Source organism: Anser anser, assembly GCF_964211835.1.
Source record: "Anser anser genome assembly, chromosome: 4".
Taxonomy (NCBI): Eukaryota; Metazoa; Chordata; class Aves; order Anseriformes; family Anatidae; genus Anser; species Anser anser.
Window position 1 is genome coordinate 44,063,834 of NC_139724.1, and position 19,748 is coordinate 44,083,581.

The following is a 19,748-nucleotide window of genomic DNA, read 5'->3' on the forward strand; positions in this document are numbered from 1 at the left end:
GCTTACATTTTACAGTCCATGCACCTCTTTTGGAGATTGCCACTCTTTAATCCTTTCAATTTATTAATACATGTAACTATAGAAATTAACCAAAACATAGAAATAGGTTTTTTTTTTTCTTTTTAATTATTAACTAGAAAAGGGGAAGGTGTTAATACTCAGTAGTGATTTAATTTCAATGGTTTAATAGGAAATTACATCTCATTAGGAAACCTATAATTGCTATCACATGAAGTAAATTCAGTAGGTATAGAAATGGGCTTGATTTATCTTAAAGGAAAAAGATGGAATGTTACTATTAGCAGCTACAAGAGTGATCTTCTTCCATGAAAATGACTGTATTAAGTCAAAGCCTTTTAGTTAACTTAGTGTTTAGTGCCGGAAGGTGAACATACTTCAGCATGAGTATAGCAAAAATTTTGAGTTTTTGATTAAAAATAGTACACATCCAAGTAATTCTCAAATACCTTATGCATGAAAACACTGAATTGGTTATAGGATATAGATTGTTCACTATTAAACACAGTTTTTGAATCCAATACTGTGCAATGTACTGTAATTGTGCTGGAGAGAACAGACTGATAAAAAAATCAAGAGCAAATAGATTTCTGACTGAGACAAAATATAGAGTATGACCACACTCAGGAAGTACAGGACAATTAAAATGGAGGGAAAGGGAACCAGAAGAGGAAAGGAAAAGGGAAGGGGAAGGGGAAAAGGGAAGAGGAAGGGAACAGGAAGGGGCAGAGGATCATGATACAGTAGAACAAACACAAGAAAAAAGAAACACTGGAAAATCTTCAGCTACAGAAAATTGACATATCTCCATGGGACTTGTACATGAGCATATTAGTTGTTATATTCTTAGTTTATAGGAGACACAGGAATGGAAAGGATTTAGATACTCATGACAAATATAGAGTACAACAAAGAGCTCAATAATACAAGAGTGAAAATAATAGATCTAAAAGAAATGAACCCACTGCCACCCACAAAGATAAACACAATACTGTGAATTTCAACATCATATTTGGACCAAAAAAATAGGAAAAGAAGTTCTATATTACTTAACGGGCACTCACAAGTCCCTTTTTCTATGTTAAGTCCTGGGTAAATTCCCAGACATCAGGAGTCTAGGGAATACTTCTGCATAGCTAAACACTAGAGCAAAGCCCAAGGCCATCTCCTGGCAGGACAGAGACAACAGATGTCAAGTCTATCTGAGAGTGGTGTACATGAGAAGCCTGCCGATGAGGGTTACCTCATGTTAAAAATAGCTTGAGGAAAAAATTGGGGGTTTTGGAAGGGATAGATAAGGAACACGTCTGGGAGGAGGACTGAATTTCTTACATTGTTCTTGGTTTGAGGGTTGCAAGGGGCTGTGGCTTCCATGAGAAGAGAGCTAAGAACCTGGACATCACTTAAGATAGAGTAAGTGGCTAAATGGGGTTTTAGTCTGTAAGTAAAAAGTATTAAGATGATGAAACAGGTACTGGTAAGACCACTGAAAAAAGAGTAGACTGTCATCATCTTCTCCAAGACAGTGCATTTGCTAAAGCATCTGACAACAGGCTCCTTCAGAGCGGATGGTCTTTGCAGTTTTAAGTCACCAGTGTCTCTGAACAAGGAAGTTTGTGAATGCAGATCTGACTACTCTCACATGCACATAACAAGCCAACAGTCTAAGTGTTTTGCTCAGACATGTTACAGATCTGCACCTACATTAGATGTGTACACAATGCAAGCCTAACTTTGAGAATCTAGCCCTTTCACACTAAGCAGTTTATTCACTGCCCTCCTCTGTGCCTTATCCCTACATGAAAGCAAAGACAACATTTGGAACTAAAGTCACTAAAAACAAGTTCATTGCTACAGTTCAAGCCCATGTAAAACTACCATGCTGTTGCCTTGTGACAGCAACATAGTATGTCCTGAATGCTGGTTTTAGTGCATTTACTCTTCCAGAGCATCACATATTTGAGTAAATGGGCTAACGTATGATGCAGTTCTGGTCTCATCACAACATGTGTAACATCTGGGAGAACTGCCACTCGTCAAGCCAGCCAGGGCCCTGCTGACAGACAAAGTGAGCATTATACTGAAATGCCATTCCTCAGCTGTTTGCAGAATTAATTTCCCTGTAGAATTTTCTAATTAGTTGGCTCTTTCCAGCCCATTCCCCACAGAGGAAGCAGAAAGGAAGCAAAAGGCTAGCACCTGCTCCTAAAGCTCTGGCTGGGAAAAATAAAAAAAAAATAATAAAAAAAAAATTTAAGGATGACATATACAGTAAGTATTTAGGCACTAGAAAGTCTTCTATCCATGCAGCTGTGGGGATGAAGTAACTCTGTTTGAAAGCTTAATGGGGATTCTTCTGTGGGGAAGAATTTCCAGTGGCTCACATTCCAGACAGTTAACCACATTACCAAGGGGAAGAAAAAGGGATTTGTTCAAGCGTTAAGAACTGTCTTAAAAAAAAAAAAAAAAGGCCACCCTGATCTGAAGAAAAGACAGACATATTAATCCAGGCCTGAAGATGATTTTGTATGTATCACCTATGTGTTATTTTTGATCACTTTATTTTCCATAATTTCAAATTAAAATCCATTATATGCTGGAATGCAATGTATGATATTATCTCAGGGGTAACGACTAACACCACAGAGTTTGCTCCTAACAAAAGTGAGTCACTGGAACAAAAGAAATAACACGGTTATTGCTTTGAATTCACATGCAGTGTGTTATTGTGCAGGAAGAATACATGAGAGGTATTTCATGGAAAATAAAAGTAATAACAAAACAGTCCAAGAAAAGCAGTTTGCATTTTTGACTACACAGGCTTTTTCATAAAACAGTTTATGATACTGAATATAAAGGGAGATGATGGTCTACTAAGGGTAGAAAACATGATAAAAAAGCTCCCTTACTATGGCTATTAGAATAAGCCAAAATCACTTCACTACGCAATTTTCACTGTCTTTTCAAATGGTAGACCTTACAAAATATGTTTGGATAAGAATGAAGGTTTTAGAATAGGGATAAGCGCACCATCTCACTAAATTAATTTGCTGTGTTTTAATCAGCACAATGTGTGAATTAGGCCTTCAGATGAGCAAGAGTTGTCCATTAATAAGCTAGAGGGTTATTTTTTGTATAGTTGCAAAACTTCTTTGAAACTTGCTTTTAACAGAATTGAAAGATGTGAATAAATGTATGTATATAATTGGAGTACGGGTATGGGGAACCAAAAGACTTTTTAGTTAATAATATAATGATTTCATGCACTAAGATGCAGTCTACTTCTTTATAAACTCATCATTCTCCAGTACAGCTTTAGAAAAACAAATGCTACAGGGAGTGTAGGTAGGACTAAAGGTTGTGCTAGGCCAAAAGAGGGGAACAAAAAGATAATATTGCCTGCCTGGGACAAATGCCCAGACCTTGATCACCACTCAAAGACAGTTTTGAAATAAAGTAATTAAATAAAAAGAGGAGGTGCAAGGCAAGACTATTCTTTCTTCTAACTGACAATGCTTGGTAACATTTTCTGTTATACTGTTTGTCTGTGAAAAATTATTGTATGACTGGCATTTACCCTTGTCATATTAGGTGGTGGCAACATGTTTTTCTTATAAGTCTATAATTATTTCAAGTAGTCTTCCCCCTAGAAGCCATGTTCAGGAGGAGAATTTTAAAATTAAAAAAAAAAAAAAAAAAGTAAGCAACGTTCATTTATATTCCTCTGAACTGGTACAGCTAAATTCATCTGCGGTTTTGAAAATCTCCCGTGATACTTTAGTCCAGCCCATTAACTGCACCTGTTCTTTTTTTCTTTTCTTTCTTTTTCTTGGCCATTATTTCCCTTTCAATAACAGGTGTCTGGCTTTTTAAGAATGCATAGAATATTTTATTTCATTACTGTCTAGGCATTTCAACTGAAAAAAAAATCAAAAAATCCTCATCCCATTATTTCCCACTTTGAAATTCAAAATAAACTGTGGAAGAAGAAAGAAAGGTTGTTTGTGTTTGGAAAGAAAAAAAAAAAAAAAGAAAAAAAAAAGAAAAAAGAAGAAAAAAATGATAACTTACAGAGAAACACAAAATGAAACAGTAAATCTGTTTTCCACAAACAATGATCTAAATTAACCAATGTTATGTTTTTTTTTTCTTTGACAATATAATTTCTTAAAGGACAACATTTCACCCAAATCATTTTGAATTGCTTCTAATTTAGAAGTAGACTTTTAACAAATAGAAACATATATAGGCTGCAACAGGCAGCTGTTCACCAGAAGAGCTCTATCCTCAATCACAGAATTGAGTTAAATTTAAGTTACTTGAGGATCACTCAAAAAAGCATGCTGTTTTTTTCTTTGCAGGTAAAGTGATAGAGAATAATGGTTTGAGGAAAGACAGCATTTTTTCCCAAGTAATTAAAGTTCACAATGTTTTTTTCTAAATGTGAAGTCAAGAAAACAAGCTAAGGAAACCTTGGTTGGTTTGAGGAAATAATCTCTGCTTATTTATTACACAACAAAATTAAAAATATATTAAAAATAAATATAGTTGTGCCAGTGACCTTTAAAAGAATGTTTGAGGATATTATATTGTTTGTGCTCTATTTTGCCTTCAATTAGTTTTGATTAGTTTACCGTAAATCTAAAACACACAAAGAAAAAAAGTCTGTAGAAAGGAAAATAATTTTTTTCTTTATTTTTTCTTTTATTTTTTCTTTTTTTTCCTTTTTATTTTTTTTTCTGGGAAACCTCTAACTTGTTGTAAAGAAGAATTCTGCATCATAGTGGTGACTCAATCCTTCTTTCTCTCAGTTCCCAAGAAAAGCACAAAGGTTAACTTCTGTGCCTTCCCAAAAAATTTAGAAAAATACCACATAGATCTGTGAAGGTAACCACTTGACTCAAACACCACAATATTGTTTCAAGGAACCATTTATTACTGTGAGTGCTATTTTAATGCCACCATTGTTTGTTGTTACCTATGTTTTAGGACATCAAAATGTCACCCATACAAAAAAAAAAAAAAAAGGACAGAAAATTGTCTTGGTTAAAACTTTGACAAGTATCTATCACCAGTGAGCACAATATAAGCAACAAAATATAATTTGTATGGTTTGATATCATTTGGGTGACAACTTTCAAAAGCCTGGCTTTATGGCTTGCTTTCCCTTCTTCTGTCTTCACCTGGCAGATTTTATCTGCTTGCTCCAGAAGAAGCCTACAGAGATACGGTGGTCCTCCACACTTCTGCTTTTTCTCTCTTGTGCTGTCCTCCCTCCTTTATTTATTTATTTATTTTTGCATCATCTCTTTCTCCATTGAGATGGCTCGTATTGTTTTCCCTGAATGTGCTCAGCTGGTCTAATGTTAAATGACATGTGGTCAGATCCTAAGCTCCTGAGCAGACTCACTGACCGCTTCTATTTACAACACAAGGTGTAGCAGCCAGAGAGGCTAGCAGGTTGTGACATGCGTGTTAATATCACTTTACTTTTTCATATCCTTATCTCTAACACTAAATCTATGTAGCTCAGGATATGAACTGCAAATGAGAGATAAGGAACATCGTAGTGCTTATCAGGAATGATGGAATTTGAGATTCTGAGATTCTGAGGCTTTTTTTTGGGGGGGGGGGGCGGGATTTGGTGGTGGATTTTTTTAATGAGAGGACTGACTGATGTTTATCAGTTGACCCCTGTTTCAGGTAATGAAGCAGCTGGCAGGGAGCTATTTATACTGATTAGATTGAGTGAACTGGTATTCAGATTAACTTGTGATTTCCCCAGTATTATTTGTACAAATTCTTTATTACTCTGGATAATTCTCCACTTCATGGGTTAGGAAGTGGAACTGACATCCTCTTGGATCACCACTACCAGCTCACCATCTTTTATTATGTGAGACAACACGATGGTCATAGATTAACCCAGCCTCTTACTATTTTTTTTCAGTAGTAAAATTAAACTCCTGTGAAATTTGGTTTTCTGTAACCAAACAGCCATAATGCACAGCTTGACCATCTAAGAAAGATTTATGGTATTGAGAGTAATCAGGATATTACTTCTAACCAGTGTTTCTGTGGCTAAGACAACTTCTGTCTTCTCTCAGAAATTGGATGTTTCTGTAACCAAAGCAGTCTTCAAACCTTACATGTGCTGAGAGTCCCAAAAGCTCTCCTGCTCTGGCTGGAAGGAGTTATAAATATTCTTTCGTTCTCTCTCCATAGTTAAGCTCATGGCCTGCAATATCACTGCGTCTCTTTCCTTTTTCACAAATAACCTGTTCTCTCTCACTGTTTTGTCTCAATTGTCTGCTACAAAAGATCTTTGCAGCAGTCCATCAGAGGGGCAGATTCACAACCAGTTTTCCAAATGCTGCCTAATTGCAACTACAAGCACAAGCCCAACAGATCCTGAAACTACAGATGAAATTTTCTGTACAACAAGTAATGAGTTATCACACATGTAAACTAGGATTTCTGCTATACCAGTGAACACATTTTCATTGACATTTCCTTTTCCACCCTGAGTATGAAACCTCATATTTCACATATCTGTGTAGCAGACCAGGTTGGGTTTCCATGAATGGGTCGCACTATGTTTTTTTAATGTTATTCAATCTTCTACAGGCTGATATCCAAACCAAGCAACTGAAATAAAACATGGCTTCCTTCCCCGAGATGGTTTCATAGCCCAGCTCTCCAGCTTTCTCTCCTACCACAAACATGCAACACAATTGTGCAACAGCCTAGGAAGGAATGGTGAGATCAGAGCCGTGACTGCAGACATCCTGACATGGGGATCTGGCAGCTATTCAACACAAACACAATTAGAAGACTTACCCTTGCGTGAAGTATTTGCTTTCTTGATAGTCACCAGCCTTAACCTCTAGGAATGCTTACGAATCAGATAGCGTTCCTTGAGGAGGGCGAGCCTTTTCAAGCTCGTCTGTCTTGCTTTAGCCAAGACAGACATAAAGAAGAAAAATTCCACTGCATCATGCAACTTCTCCAAGTGAAAGCGCTTCAGAGGACAGAAGAGTTGTGGTCTCAAATCTCTGCCAAGGATTCAAGAACCAAAGATCACATGTTACTTGTTTCTCTCTCCCTCCATTATGATCAGCAGGAAAAAAATAACAGCATAACAGACAAACCTTGACATTCACAGCAAACGTGAAAGTAAGGGACTCCCTAAGTCCTGCTCATTGGCTTTATGTTACAGGAGGCTTCTCTGGTAATGGCGATATCATAGAATGATGCATTTGTGACTTTGCATATCTTGGGAAACTTGGAGGATGTGTGCATCTGTGCAGCTCTCCATGACTTTGTTCATGTTTTTAGAAAATGTAGCCTATCGTACATGTGTGTTATCCAACCTACAATAAATTCTAAAGTATGACAACAGCAGTATTTTCATTGGTTTATTCCAAATAGTGATAAACTGGGGGGGTTTCACATAGATTAAAAAATCTTAAAAAAGGCACTAACAGCCAACTTTATATAAAATAACTGCTAGCAAATAAGTCAAATGTCCATCTGGTACAGCAGTTACAAAGGGAAATTCTTGTTCTGAAATGCCCAAGGAGTAATATTATTCTCACCTCAGGCTGTGCTGGTGACACAAAAGAACTGCACAGAAGTAGTACCCAACCTTAGAAGTGTAACATAACAGTACTGAGGAGAAAGTTACTTAGTGGGATTTCCAAATGATGCAGTGCAAAGTGCCATGGGTACTGCAATTTACAGACAATGGAGCAACTTAGCCAAGCCAAGTAGAACACCACACAAAGAGTATACTGCTGGATTCTTATGTAACTTAGTTCATCCTAGATATCTCTATACAGCAGAATTTCCTCGCAGAAAAATTTGCAGTCTATCTTACTGACATAACATGAAGCAAAATAATCATAAAAGAAAATGGTAAGGATAAGTCCCATGCAGAAATATTGGACTGAACTTAGAGCTCCTGAACTGTATGACCTGCTCAAGCTAACCCGTCACCTCAGTGCGCAAGCACTTATTCAAGAAACAACACTGAATTGTTTTAAGCCCTTGAACAGCAGCTTAACATCTGCAGGAGGAAAAGTTGTGCATTTTAGCTTCCTTCCCAAGGGATTAGATGCACTCTTCCATTGTTAGTAACTTTCAAATAACAACTATTTGAAAAGCAGCAGAGAGTGCCAAAATATCAGATGTCTGAATCCAGTCAGAACGAGATGCTCCCAAAAACATTTCTAACACTATGAAATTTCCTCCCCTCCTCAAATATCCAGGGAATTTCTTTTCATAGTACAAGGAGAATAACAATAATGCCTCAGCCTGATATTAATGGTCACACAGTTCAAGTAAAAGAGCTGCCTTGTGTTATTAGGGTGCACATGAAACAACCAGATTATGCTCAAGAGACAGACTGACTATCATAGTGTTGGTATTAAAGCAGTGGCACTAAGCAAGCAAATACAGCAAACACAACTTATTTCTGGAGTAGCTCTGTTGACATCTGCAGACCTACCCAAGCCTGGCAGTCATCCCAAAATAAAAAATTGGCAACCAAGTATGAATGGTTTCTGGTCTTGACTTCTTGTAACTCCACTAAAGAAGCACAATATAAATCTGCAACCCTGTATCCGGGCAACAATTGAAATAAATCAAGAAAATGCTTGCAGCCATTCCAGATTGAAAAAAAAAAAAAAAAAAGAAAGAAAGAAAAAAGAAAGAGATTTCAAAATCTATCAGTGCTTACAAACGAGGATGTTACTTTCCCTTTTCTTATCCAGAACCACCCTTAATTGAAAGGATCAGTATCTAAAGCAACTGGTGCTGTCCTGTGCATGAATCCCCTTTGCACCTCTTCCTTCTTATTTCTTCAGTGTTTTTATTAACATTAGTGACTTATCTAAGTATTAGAATGTTTGGCTGCTTGGAAGCTTATCAACAGCAAATTTTATGGGCTGTTTAGTGATGGAAACAGGAGGAGTTGGAGCTCTCCCTCCCCTACTCCCTCGATATGGAAGTCTTCAAGAAGCTGTGGAATGTGCTCTCTGGTATTTTTGGTATCTTTAAAGTGTCAAGAGTGCAGAATTTCTCTTGTCAGTTGTCACAGTGTGACTCACAATTAGAGCCATCTGCTCTGCATTCACCTCCCCAGGGGCACCGCTCATTTTTCACCAACTTCCTGTTGTTGACAGCACAGTTCCTCCCTGTATCACTCTCCACCAGCACCCATACTCCTCACAGACATTGCAACAGGCTTAAACAGATTTCCCTTGGGAAAGCCTTTAGGTTTGTTTTGCTAGTGGTTGGGGAAAACATAGCCTGTTGAGAAAACCCTGAAGGCGGAGGCTGTTTCTAAAGGAACTGAACAAATTCCATTGATTTCTTTTTTTCCAGGAAGACTCCATTGTTTTCAGACCTCCTTCAAAAATCTCAACATTTCCCTAACTCCACTTTAATTTCAAGCAGCAGAGAAGCTTGAAAAATGAAACATTATTTGTGCTAAGTCCTTCTAAATAACACATGGAAGTGGACAACCGACACTATCTAAACACTAGGCAAGCAATTTTTCAAATACTAGAAATAATTTTGAATAACAAAAATCTGATGGGCAACACACTGTGTTCCATTTTCGCTCCATCCAACTAAAAATAAAAACAAAAAAAGTCATGCTACAGACTTTTCACACCAAATGCTTCTGCTGAGTGAGGCTAACTACCCCATGCACAACATCATGCTGATGCAGTTATACAGTTGCTGGGCTTCATGTCTGGACCACATAGAAATACCACCTACACTGAGTATGCCTAGATGACCTCAGGTAGAACTGTATGTTGCAGATCTACCCATAGCATTTTTGCCTTTAAAGCCCCGTGGGCTGGAAGATTGTTGCTTAGGCTCTGATTGATTGTAACTGCAAGTGTTGGTCACCTATATAAGCAAATATTTGAGTGACAGTAGCATTTTTACCCTTTCAAGACTTCCTACACTAAGGGCTAGATCCATTTAAGCCATCAGAAGGCTACCAGTTCAGGGAAATAATAACTAATCTTTCAGGGGCCACTCTCTTGGATGTGTACACATGGCTGAAACTGTAAGCTCCCATGCAGTGAACGGAGAGAATGAATGGACATCTCAGAAAAGGAATGAAAACAGGCAACTGGTTAGGCGTCACCTGTCACTCTTTGCCCAACTGACTTAATAGAAAAACAAATTTGAGATTCTGCTTTCCATGGGAACTCAGTTTTCTTGATATTATCCCCAGTACTGCAGGAGCACAAGGTCTTAGATATCGTCAGATACTGTAATCATTCTTCTTTGTTAGGCCTGGCTTTGATCACGTTCTTCTCTTTTATGTCTACTGCATAAGGAGTAGCCTAACAGAAAACTCAAAAAATCATCATAGTATAAAAAACAACTCCCACAATAGACCACAAACTGTATGCCCAGAACACTTTTGGCTGAGTCCTTTGGGCAGGTCCTGGGCCCTGTGCCTGACCTGACACTGGTGATAACCTCTAATATCTGTCATGCCCATAAACTGAATAAACTGATGTCATCTTATTTTGCACTACATCCTAGCAATAAAGATTAGTTGCATAACTTCACTGTGATTTGCTGGGTCTTTCCAGAACTAGTGGTTGGCTTCTGCAAGGAACAGGCTCTCTTATATATTTACACCCCTCTGAACACAAGTTTAGCAGACTTCAGATCATGATGCATCTGCATTCATTCAGTCACATCACGTCAATATGATGCACAGAAGCCTTTCATTTGCTTTCTAAATCAGGATAGCATAACAGCTGAAATATTTCTCACTGACCCTGTTCTTCAACACAAAACTGAACTTTTCTTCATTATTTCAACATTCTCTTCACCAGGATTCTATTTAAGGTCAACACAATTTGGGCCCTGGATCCACACTGCTTAAATTATTCCAAAAATATGAATCCTTGCCAGTTTAATCTAGAAAATATGTTCTAAAGAGAGATAAAACACATCCTCCGTTTAAAAACACATTTCCAAAAAGCAACTCTAAACTCATCTCATAAAACTGTTATGAAATCCCTAGGTCCTCCAAACATGAGGACAAGAACTCTCTGCAGACTAGAATATTAGTTCATATTTGTTGGGTAATCTAATAAACCCAGACAGGGAGAAATTGGAAAGAGAAAAATGAAGGATTCTATCAGTGCTGCCTCAGATTGCTCATCTAGCATGTGCCCCAGTTATCTGTACTGAAAGTTTTCAGTGTTTCACAGTTGAATTGCCACTCAAAATCAGCATTCACTGAGGCTATGAAAACCTTGATTGTAAAATATCTCTGCTTGCAGGATCAATTTCAGACCTGCCTCTAAATGCATTTGCCACTCAGTACTTATGGTTCTGATAGACTGATGTGCAGTCATGTAGCATATTCTTTTTACAAATGACATACCTGTTGATCTGGCCACTGATTAAACACAAGCCTCCTGGCCTTAAGGACTCTTTCTGGTAACTGGTAAGTATAGACAGATATCCATTCTCTTGTGGTTTAACATACAGTGCAAAACAAGGGCAGGTATTTTCCAAAATCCTCCCTGTTAAACTTTCTTGTTCTCCTTTCCAGTTCTTCCACTGTGGTAACATTCTCCTCACTTAACTGTCTGAAGGTGGACTTGCACTGACTGGGAAAGATGTTCTGCCATTTGCAAGGCTACCAGAATTGGATATGACAGTCTATCCCCCAAACTTTATTCTTATTATCTGTGTTTCTGTTTCCTGTTCATTATTTGACATACACTTGTATTTTCAGCCCATTCACTGTAGTAGTGTCCAAATGCTTTAATTATGGAACCATAATCAAGGCTTCACAGCTAAATAGGTTTTTCTTCGCAAATAAATTTATGTTTGCACCCGAGGTCATACCTGCCAGAACTTGAGAGTTTTAAAAGTAACATCCAGTCATAAAGACTGAGACATACTTTGAAATTTAATGGAAATGCACTCAGTTATTAGTGTGTTATATACGGGCAAAATGGTAATAAGGTTGATTTAAAAAGTAAAATTATACTGAAGGACCTCTCTTTTCAAGTAGAAACTGTTTAATGTATGAAAACTATTGTGACTGAAGGAATCTGGTTTTGCTCTGAAAACCTCAAGCATTACGTCACAGATAGACCTGAGGCCTAGCATTTTAATAATTAATTTCATAAAAGATCCCAAGAGCAATAGAAAGGTCACAAAAGCTATTCCAATCCATGGGCAGTTAAGCAGGAGAATGCTTCAATGCCCTTTAGCCTTTGAGTGTGCTGCAGGACAGGGGAGTTTGGTGCTAAATGACAAATTGAGTTAGAAATATTTGAGCCATAAACCATAGTAAATCTTTTAGCACTTGAAACACCATGTGACACTCCAAACTGAGAGCAAATGAAGTGTTAGTCTATGCATGTTTAAAATGCATGGAGGCTGTGTTTACTGGATTATCCATTTCTTAACTATGTCTCCTTTAGGAGTCTGCAAGCTGATGTCCAAAGTCCCACCAAAGGAGAACTTTTACAGAATGGTCCTCTAGCATGGTTTAAGAAAAAAAACAAAATCAAATGCATCTAACTGAAAGCAAAATTATTTAGGTTGCAAAGTCAAGCACAGCCAAATTAGGAAGTGACAGATTTATGTGTGCCTGCATAACCTCTACTCAGCCCTCTTGTAGGTCCTGTGCCCTGAGTGAGGCAGAGGTCCTTTGGAAAAAATAGTATGTGATTATGCAATTAAAGACTATATCTTAACATAGAAAGGGGCTAAATTAAGGTTTTGCTGGCAGCTATAAATATGACATTTCCTAACATTTAAGTTCTGGTCTTTGCAATATTAGCACAGAATTTCTGGCAGGTGACATCTTTGGATGTTTTTTATATATAGGTAAAAACTAATTCTAGTGTGATTCCCTAGCTGTTTCTATGACAGAACAGCTTTCTAGTTACCTGAACTGAAGAATGATTAAAACTCATCTGGAAAAGAATGCTCTTCCTAAAATAGGAACTGTTATGGCCTTGGAGTAGGGTCAACAGAAACTTAATATAAGTTGGTTCTTCATCCTTTGTCTCCTGGCCATTGCTGAAGCCAATATGGAAATGACAACACTGAAACAAATACTCCTGCAGCCATGATCTGAATCGTACCACACACATTCTTCTTCTTGTGTTAATTACTCCAGTAATAAAGTCCTCAAACTAAATTCAATAGCAATTGTTTCATCCTACTCAATTTTGAATGCCTGCTCAGAGTTTCTTAGGAAGATTCATTTTGTCAGGAACCTTACAGATTACTACCACAAGCCTCCTGATCAATATTATGACACATTTCCAGGAAGAAGAAGGTCTGAAGAAGCTGGCACCAACACTGCTGCCACTTCTTCACAGCAAATCCTTCTAGGCCTGTCCTGTTCTGACATGACTCTTTCACAAGCAAGGAGAGCATAAGCATTTCTGCTGCTTCATTCACCAACAACCTTCTTGCTCCTCTGCTAAAAGTACACAGCGGAAGCCAGAATAAACTTTGAACTGAATTTAGGTCAATGTACTTCTTGTTATTTTAATCTTTCTCTTCTTTGTTTTATGGATTCAGTCAAGGAAATTAAATATTAAAAAAGCATGTTAGTGCAATGCTAGCTGAGCCTGTAAAAGTGCCAAATTGATGAATGAAAAGTTACTACAAAGTTGGCCACACTGTACAAGTATATGAATGTATAAAGTCATCACCCTTCAAAATAACAGAAATAGAATAGAATTCTATCCTTCTAGAACCTGAGTCCTTATTTTGCACATGTGGCATTTTTGGTTGAAAATTTAGCACAAACTCTGTATATTCTGACAGTCATAGGAAAAAAAAAAATGCTTCTTGCCGTAGCTCTTCAATGCCAAGCAATTTCTAACCAGGAATAAATATTTATAGATAATACATACAGATCTTAAATACTTTAAAAAGTAAAGGGAAGCGGGGGAGACGGAGGAGGGTCCAGATTGGGAAATATTTCCATAACAAAAGTAACTCCAAAACACCTTGGATCTCTAAAATATTGTGTGCTCCAAAACACTGTGGCAAACAGTATAGGTGTAATTAGGACACTGTTGTCTTGACAACATCATGCAGGAAATGTAAGACTTTTGATTCATGAAAGAAAATAGTAGCACTATTCTTTTAATTCAGAATTACTCAAGAATCTCAGGACTGTCACTCGAAATGAACCAGCCAAATATCTATCAAGATGAACAATACCTTACTTTGAGAATACAATGTTAAATCCAAAATGAAGGTATTCTCCACTGAGGGAAAACAAGAAAAAGGGGAAAAAAAAAAAAAGAAAAAAAAAAGCTATAAAAGTTGTAGAAACTATTCTGGATGTTCTTTTTAATATATAATTATCACAATGAAAAAAGATCCTGGGGTCTGTCACCCGTCACCCTTACCCAGAGGGCCAGTCAACCTTTCCAATTGGTTTCAATTGGCTTCACATCTGTCTGTATCCTCTTGTGTTGCTAAATGGAAAAGGAATTAAGGAAAGTTTAGGACTAACAGCTGGACTTTGCAGAACAGCAAATCCAGCTTCAGAGCTGTTACCAAACTGATCCTTACAGGACAGAAGGATATCCTGTCAATGAGGACCAGATGGAAGAATGGCAATGAGGACTGTATAGCAGATCTCAGAAGTTATCACAAACTATTCTATACAGCACAAAGCAGACAGGAAGCTCTAGAAGCCTCTGGGCTCAGATGCGAAATTTATAAAGAACTTAGAGACCACTTCTGGGTGCAAACCAGTACCAAGCTGGCTCCCACACAAGAAGCCATTTAGTTGTAGCAGTGAAATGCTGCACTGTGGTGAGCAGACGTAATGAAAAAGAAGCACTGGCTGCCATTTGAGGAGCAAGAACTTCAGTCTGCTAAAGAACAGCTTGTGAAAAGGTAGAGCTATCAGCTCTGGGGTGTGTGACATGCCCAGCAGGCAGCTTGACAGAGAAGTCCTCAACTTTGAGCATGTTTTCACTTCAAAAGATCTCACTTGAATGCAAGGATATATGCTGGCAACAGCAGGCTCCTTTGAGGTACCTTTCCCCTTCTAGACATATTTACCTAAGAAATTTCATGCACAGAAAAGAATGAGTGAAAGGGAATATTCAGATACATGACAGAAACAGGGTTTATTGTTATTTTTTTCTCAGCCAGCACTTTGTTTTCTTTTACTCAAAGTGACAGTCATAAAAAGCTATTGTAGCTGAAGCCCACTAAGAAACAAACCACACTTCTCCTTGCAATGCAGAGGGTAGGAACCATTATGTTGTTAGTGTGCCATTTGGAAATCATGCAATGCATCCACTTACTCCTCTATTAAATTAAAGCATTTCCTGTAGCAATCTAGGCCGGATAAAGAAAATAGGTGCTATTATAAAAGCCTTGTTTGACTAGCCTTTTTTTCTGCAGGCCATTAGAAAATGGTAGCTTATACATTTGAATTGCAGGACCTCTTACCTCCCATCCATTACCAACATGACATAAACGCAAAGGGCTGCCCCTGAAGCCAGAAAAATCCCTGCAGATATACAAGTTGTAAATGAGACAAGGATTTGTCTGTAATGCTTTCCCCAAGTTATGTATTCCCTGCACTGCAGGTTCCTATCTCTCTGGCTAGTCACTCTGTTTTTCAGCCTCTGCTCTTCCTGTGAGACCCTCCCGGGTGTCTGCTCCTCCCTGCATTCGATAAGGAGATTATTTGGAATGGAAGTAGACAAGCACAGGTGGTCAGGCCACCTGCTATAATCTATTCAGTGTTTTTGGACAGTATAAGATGGCTTGGATTCAAATTTTTATTTCCTCTCTCTCTCTTTTTTTTTTTTTTTAAGCTAACATTAGCTTTCAATTAATTTATGCAGGGGTCTGAGAAGAATTATCACTATTCCATTGGCTCTGGAAAAGCAATTTGCTAGAGTACTGTACCCATGACAACAGGTTCTTCCTCTGCATTATTTCCAAACCTCTGGCAGGCCCAACAAAAGTGCAAACCAAAAGCTCTTTTAAAGGTTCATTCCCTATCTCTCTTTCCCTTGACTGCCTGACAGCTCCACATGCCTAATTGCCCGCCTGCTCCTGCCAGTTCCCAAATGTTATGTAGCCATGCACAGCGTAAAGGAATATCTCACTCCCTCATTTGCCTGTATTGCAGTCAGGCATAGTCTCAGCCTCAAAGGGCATCTGCGTTAGCGATCTACTGTGGCAGAAGGTTTCTTTTTAGTGCCAATTTGCCTACCACCCATACTTGCATTTTCTGGCATCTTCTCAAGTTCACCACTGGTGCAAAGCTGTTTGCCTTGTGTTGGTAGGGTGAAGTTGCACATGTGGGCATTAGTTGTATGTCCCCAGTGCAGACACCAGTACTCCATCACCTCACTGTCTACACATGCATCATGCCTGCCTGGGACCAGCAACTAGTGCAAATTTCATTGCCTATGGAGACACAATATATGCATAAAGTCCTGTACGCATAACAGGCTACAGTTCAGAAGAGTAAATTACAAACTTACATGTCAAACAGTGAGATTAAAAAATATAAGGCTCAGGATTTGGTCAGGTTCTTGGTTACTCTAAAAATAACAATAATAATAATATAAAAAAAATGCAGTGTTGGTTCAAAAGCAGTCACATTTTCCATGAACATCACTTGTATAGCAAGACTCAGTCAGATATTCCCAGTTTAGCCCAAGAGGGGAAGGAAAAATCCATTAATTGCATGAAAATCTACAAAAGATGGCTGAGCATCAAATGTAAATGATGCTTTATAGAGTTGGAGTCTAAATTTGAATCAGCTGGAATAACCTGAATCCCAGAAACTACACTGACAAGGAGTATGGAACAGAAAAATATGTTTAAGAGCCATACTCCAGTTTGCAGCCAGGGTAAACAAATATTTCCTCAGCTTATTACACGTTCAGCTTTTATAATCACAGGAGCACTTTTTATATATTCAGCAGAAACATTTATGCCAGATTTTAACATATATCAAGAAAATTTTGGTTAAACATATCTGAATAACTTTTGCTTAAAGTAAGGTTGGGTTTCCTTGTCATGCATATCAAGCCTACTGCAGGAAACACTAACAAACCCTGAGGTCATTTTATGGCATGCATCTATGGGAGCACAACTAGTAGCAACGAATGCAAAACAAGCCTTTCAGGTGCACTTGTCATGAGTGCTCTTTGGGGTCTAGCAGTTAACAAAGAGCAACAGTTTTATAAAGTCACTTGAGAAGCTGAAGATAGAGTATTTATTCCAGAGCTGATATATAATGTTAGACAACTTGCTTTTCATCTCAGTATTTGTTTCTGCCTGCACAAACTAGGGATAAGTTTATTTTCTTCTGTCAGCTTTGAAAGAAAAATGTCTCGTCATATCGTTATTCATTACTGAACATTGCTTCATTTGCATTTATATATGATATCCCTGTTTCTTGAGGTGGTATTTTGCAACATATAAAGTCAGATGCATGCAGTGTTTCATTTATGTTGTACATATAACCTTTTCTGGGATCCTGCAATTTGCCCCCAGAATTTACTTAACCCTTAGCTCTTAAGTTGACAAAAAATTGGACTCCGCAAGCCAACAGTGTAGACCTAACTGAAAACAAATCTTTAGAGTATACCAATAATACAAAGGTTTACCTGTGGTTATGAAGGGAATGTACGCAGACTCTTTCACAAAGAAACACTGTGTATGCCATTCTCCTCAAGAGTGTGTCTTTTATATCTTCAGTACCTACAGGAGTGATCAGGAATGCACAGAGTTTGCATTCCTTCAGATAAACTATCTGAAAGTGTTGCCCTTTGTTTGCTTTCCTTCTGTTTTGTTCTACTAGTCCTTCATTGTAAAAGAGACCTGTTTATACATTCCATTTTTCTTGGTCTTCTTGGCACCTTGCAGTCAAACTCTACTCCAGATTGATCCCTTGATTTACAATGTAGTGGAAGTACAGTATATGTAAGATTTAGGAACAGACAAAAAAGCATACTCGCCATCTGATGATTTCATTTCTAGCTTTCCACCACCTTTTGTTATTTCGGGGTATTTTTTCCTGGTGGGAACAGGCGCATTCAGCTGTTGTTTTCATGCTGAAAGTTTGTGTGGAAGCATTTCCCTGTTTTTTTTTTTTTTTTTTTTTTCCAGACATGTCTTTCAGCATGTTTCCAAAGGCTTGGAATCAGCACATTGTGTTGTGACATGTGCATACTTGACATTGCTTTGTTCTCTGACTTCCTTTTGCTTGCAATCTTTAGGAAGTTATTTCATAATTAGCAAGGAATTTTGAGTCAATGTTATTGCAGACCCAGCATATTGTCCTCTGCCATCTGCAAAGAAGAAAGCATGGAAGAGCAAGGGGAAGAAAGTAATTTTAGTGTTTTTAACTGGTTGAAACACATAGCATTCTAGCTCCAATTCACTGCTCAGAGAATCATAGCTGTGGCTGCAGCCATTGGAGAAAAAGAGTTTTGGTATTACTACAAACATCTGTAACTAAAGGAAAAGCTAGAGCATTACAGCAACTGTCCTTAGTTTTGACACAATTTTTCTGTGTTGTGCTCCAGTTTTGTAATTCTATCATTACAGAGCAAAAGTGAAAAGGTACCAGTTTTCCTGAGAAATGTATCTAGAATTAACTTTTTCTTCTCAGCTTGGCATCTTTATGTAAACAAAGGCTGTTCATGTAGCCTTTAAACAGAGATGATATAAAGTAAATATCAGGTCTTATTTGGTCTCAGTGGCAAATATATTCATTTTTAGCTGACTTTTTGAAAAGCAAATCTTATGGTGTTATTTTTCTTGCTGAATTTTAGACCACCAGCCTACTGGAGCCCAGACCAGACATCAATTTGTTTTGAATTGTTTCCCTGTCTGGCAACCACAGCTGAAGAAAGAGAGGAATGGCACCATCGTGGGAATGAGAGGACATCTTGAAAGCTGTTTCGGAAAAACTTTGAAAGGGAAAGCCCTGCTTTCCTACAGCCCAGTCCAGCACCACATAACTGTGCCTCTTGAACACCAGGTGGGACTTGGGGTCTATGTAGGGTCTATTCCTCCAACACAGGATGTCCTCTGCCCAGGCACTTTCCTGCAGGGGCTGGATCCATTGCCTCTGTGAAAGACTGTGGTCCTAACAGAGGCTGACATCTGCCATAGGTGTCTATTTATACTTCACATAGCAGTACTGAGAACACCATTAACATAGTAAAGGTACTGAAATTCTTACCATCATGCTACAAGAGTAAGAGTAGCACTAGAAACTGCAGCAGAAAGCAAGCAATTCTAAGTACATACCTAGGTTAATATAAAAGAGACCTTCTCAACCTGTAACTCTGTCTAGCTTATTTCTGATACAAATTTTGTTATGCCTGCAAAAGCCCTGAAGAATTAGCCTGATGTTCAGCGATATAGAGGTCTACAAACCTCACTGACTCCCAAAATTAGACTCTCACTACTAAGTGCCTGAATGTGGAAAGGAGTCAGAGACATACACCATGATCAGCTTCTTACACTTCAGTGAGACATCTCATACATCATGGTGTAAAGCACATATACTGGACCTTGCTGAACATTAGCTCATTCTGGATGTAAACACTCAAGTTCTAACATTTTGACATTACTGCATAGTAGATGTATGATTTATAACAGCATCAACCAGGCAAATTTAGTTTATCCATTTTGGAGGAGGTAGG

At 38.1% G+C, this 19,748-nt stretch overlaps 1 protein-coding gene and 1 long non-coding RNA gene across 23 annotated transcripts in view; one reads left to right on the forward strand and one right to left on the reverse strand.

The window, feature by feature from the left end:
• Nucleotides 1–18,196, forward strand: part of LOC310898534 — a 136,479-nt gene extending 118,283 nt beyond the window's left edge. For all 8 annotated transcript variants that reach the window (XR_014583401.1, XR_014583402.1, XR_014583403.1 and 5 more), the window contains one exon: nt 6,646–18,196. This is a non-coding gene — a long non-coding RNA (uncharacterized lncRNA). The remainder of the gene's footprint in view (nt 1–6,645) is intronic.
• The window catches only part of LOC310898533 (uncharacterized protein), a 264,997-nt gene that overhangs the window by 10,413 nt on the left and 234,836 nt on the right, over nt 1–19,748 (reverse strand). For 8 of the 15 annotated variants that reach the window (XM_083833769.1, XM_083833764.1, XM_083833765.1 and 5 more), the window contains one exon: nt 17,700–17,793. The exons of 1 other annotated variant lie outside the window; for it this stretch is intronic. In XM_083833769.1, the coding sequence (XP_083689895.1) occupies nt 17,700–17,793 (94 nt within the window). Of the gene's footprint in view, nt 1–6; nt 1,431–17,699; nt 17,794–18,167; nt 18,384–19,748 lie in introns of those variants that run through there. 6 more of the 15 variants (XR_014583396.1, XR_014583397.1, XR_014583398.1 and 3 more) reach the window with 2 other exon arrangements.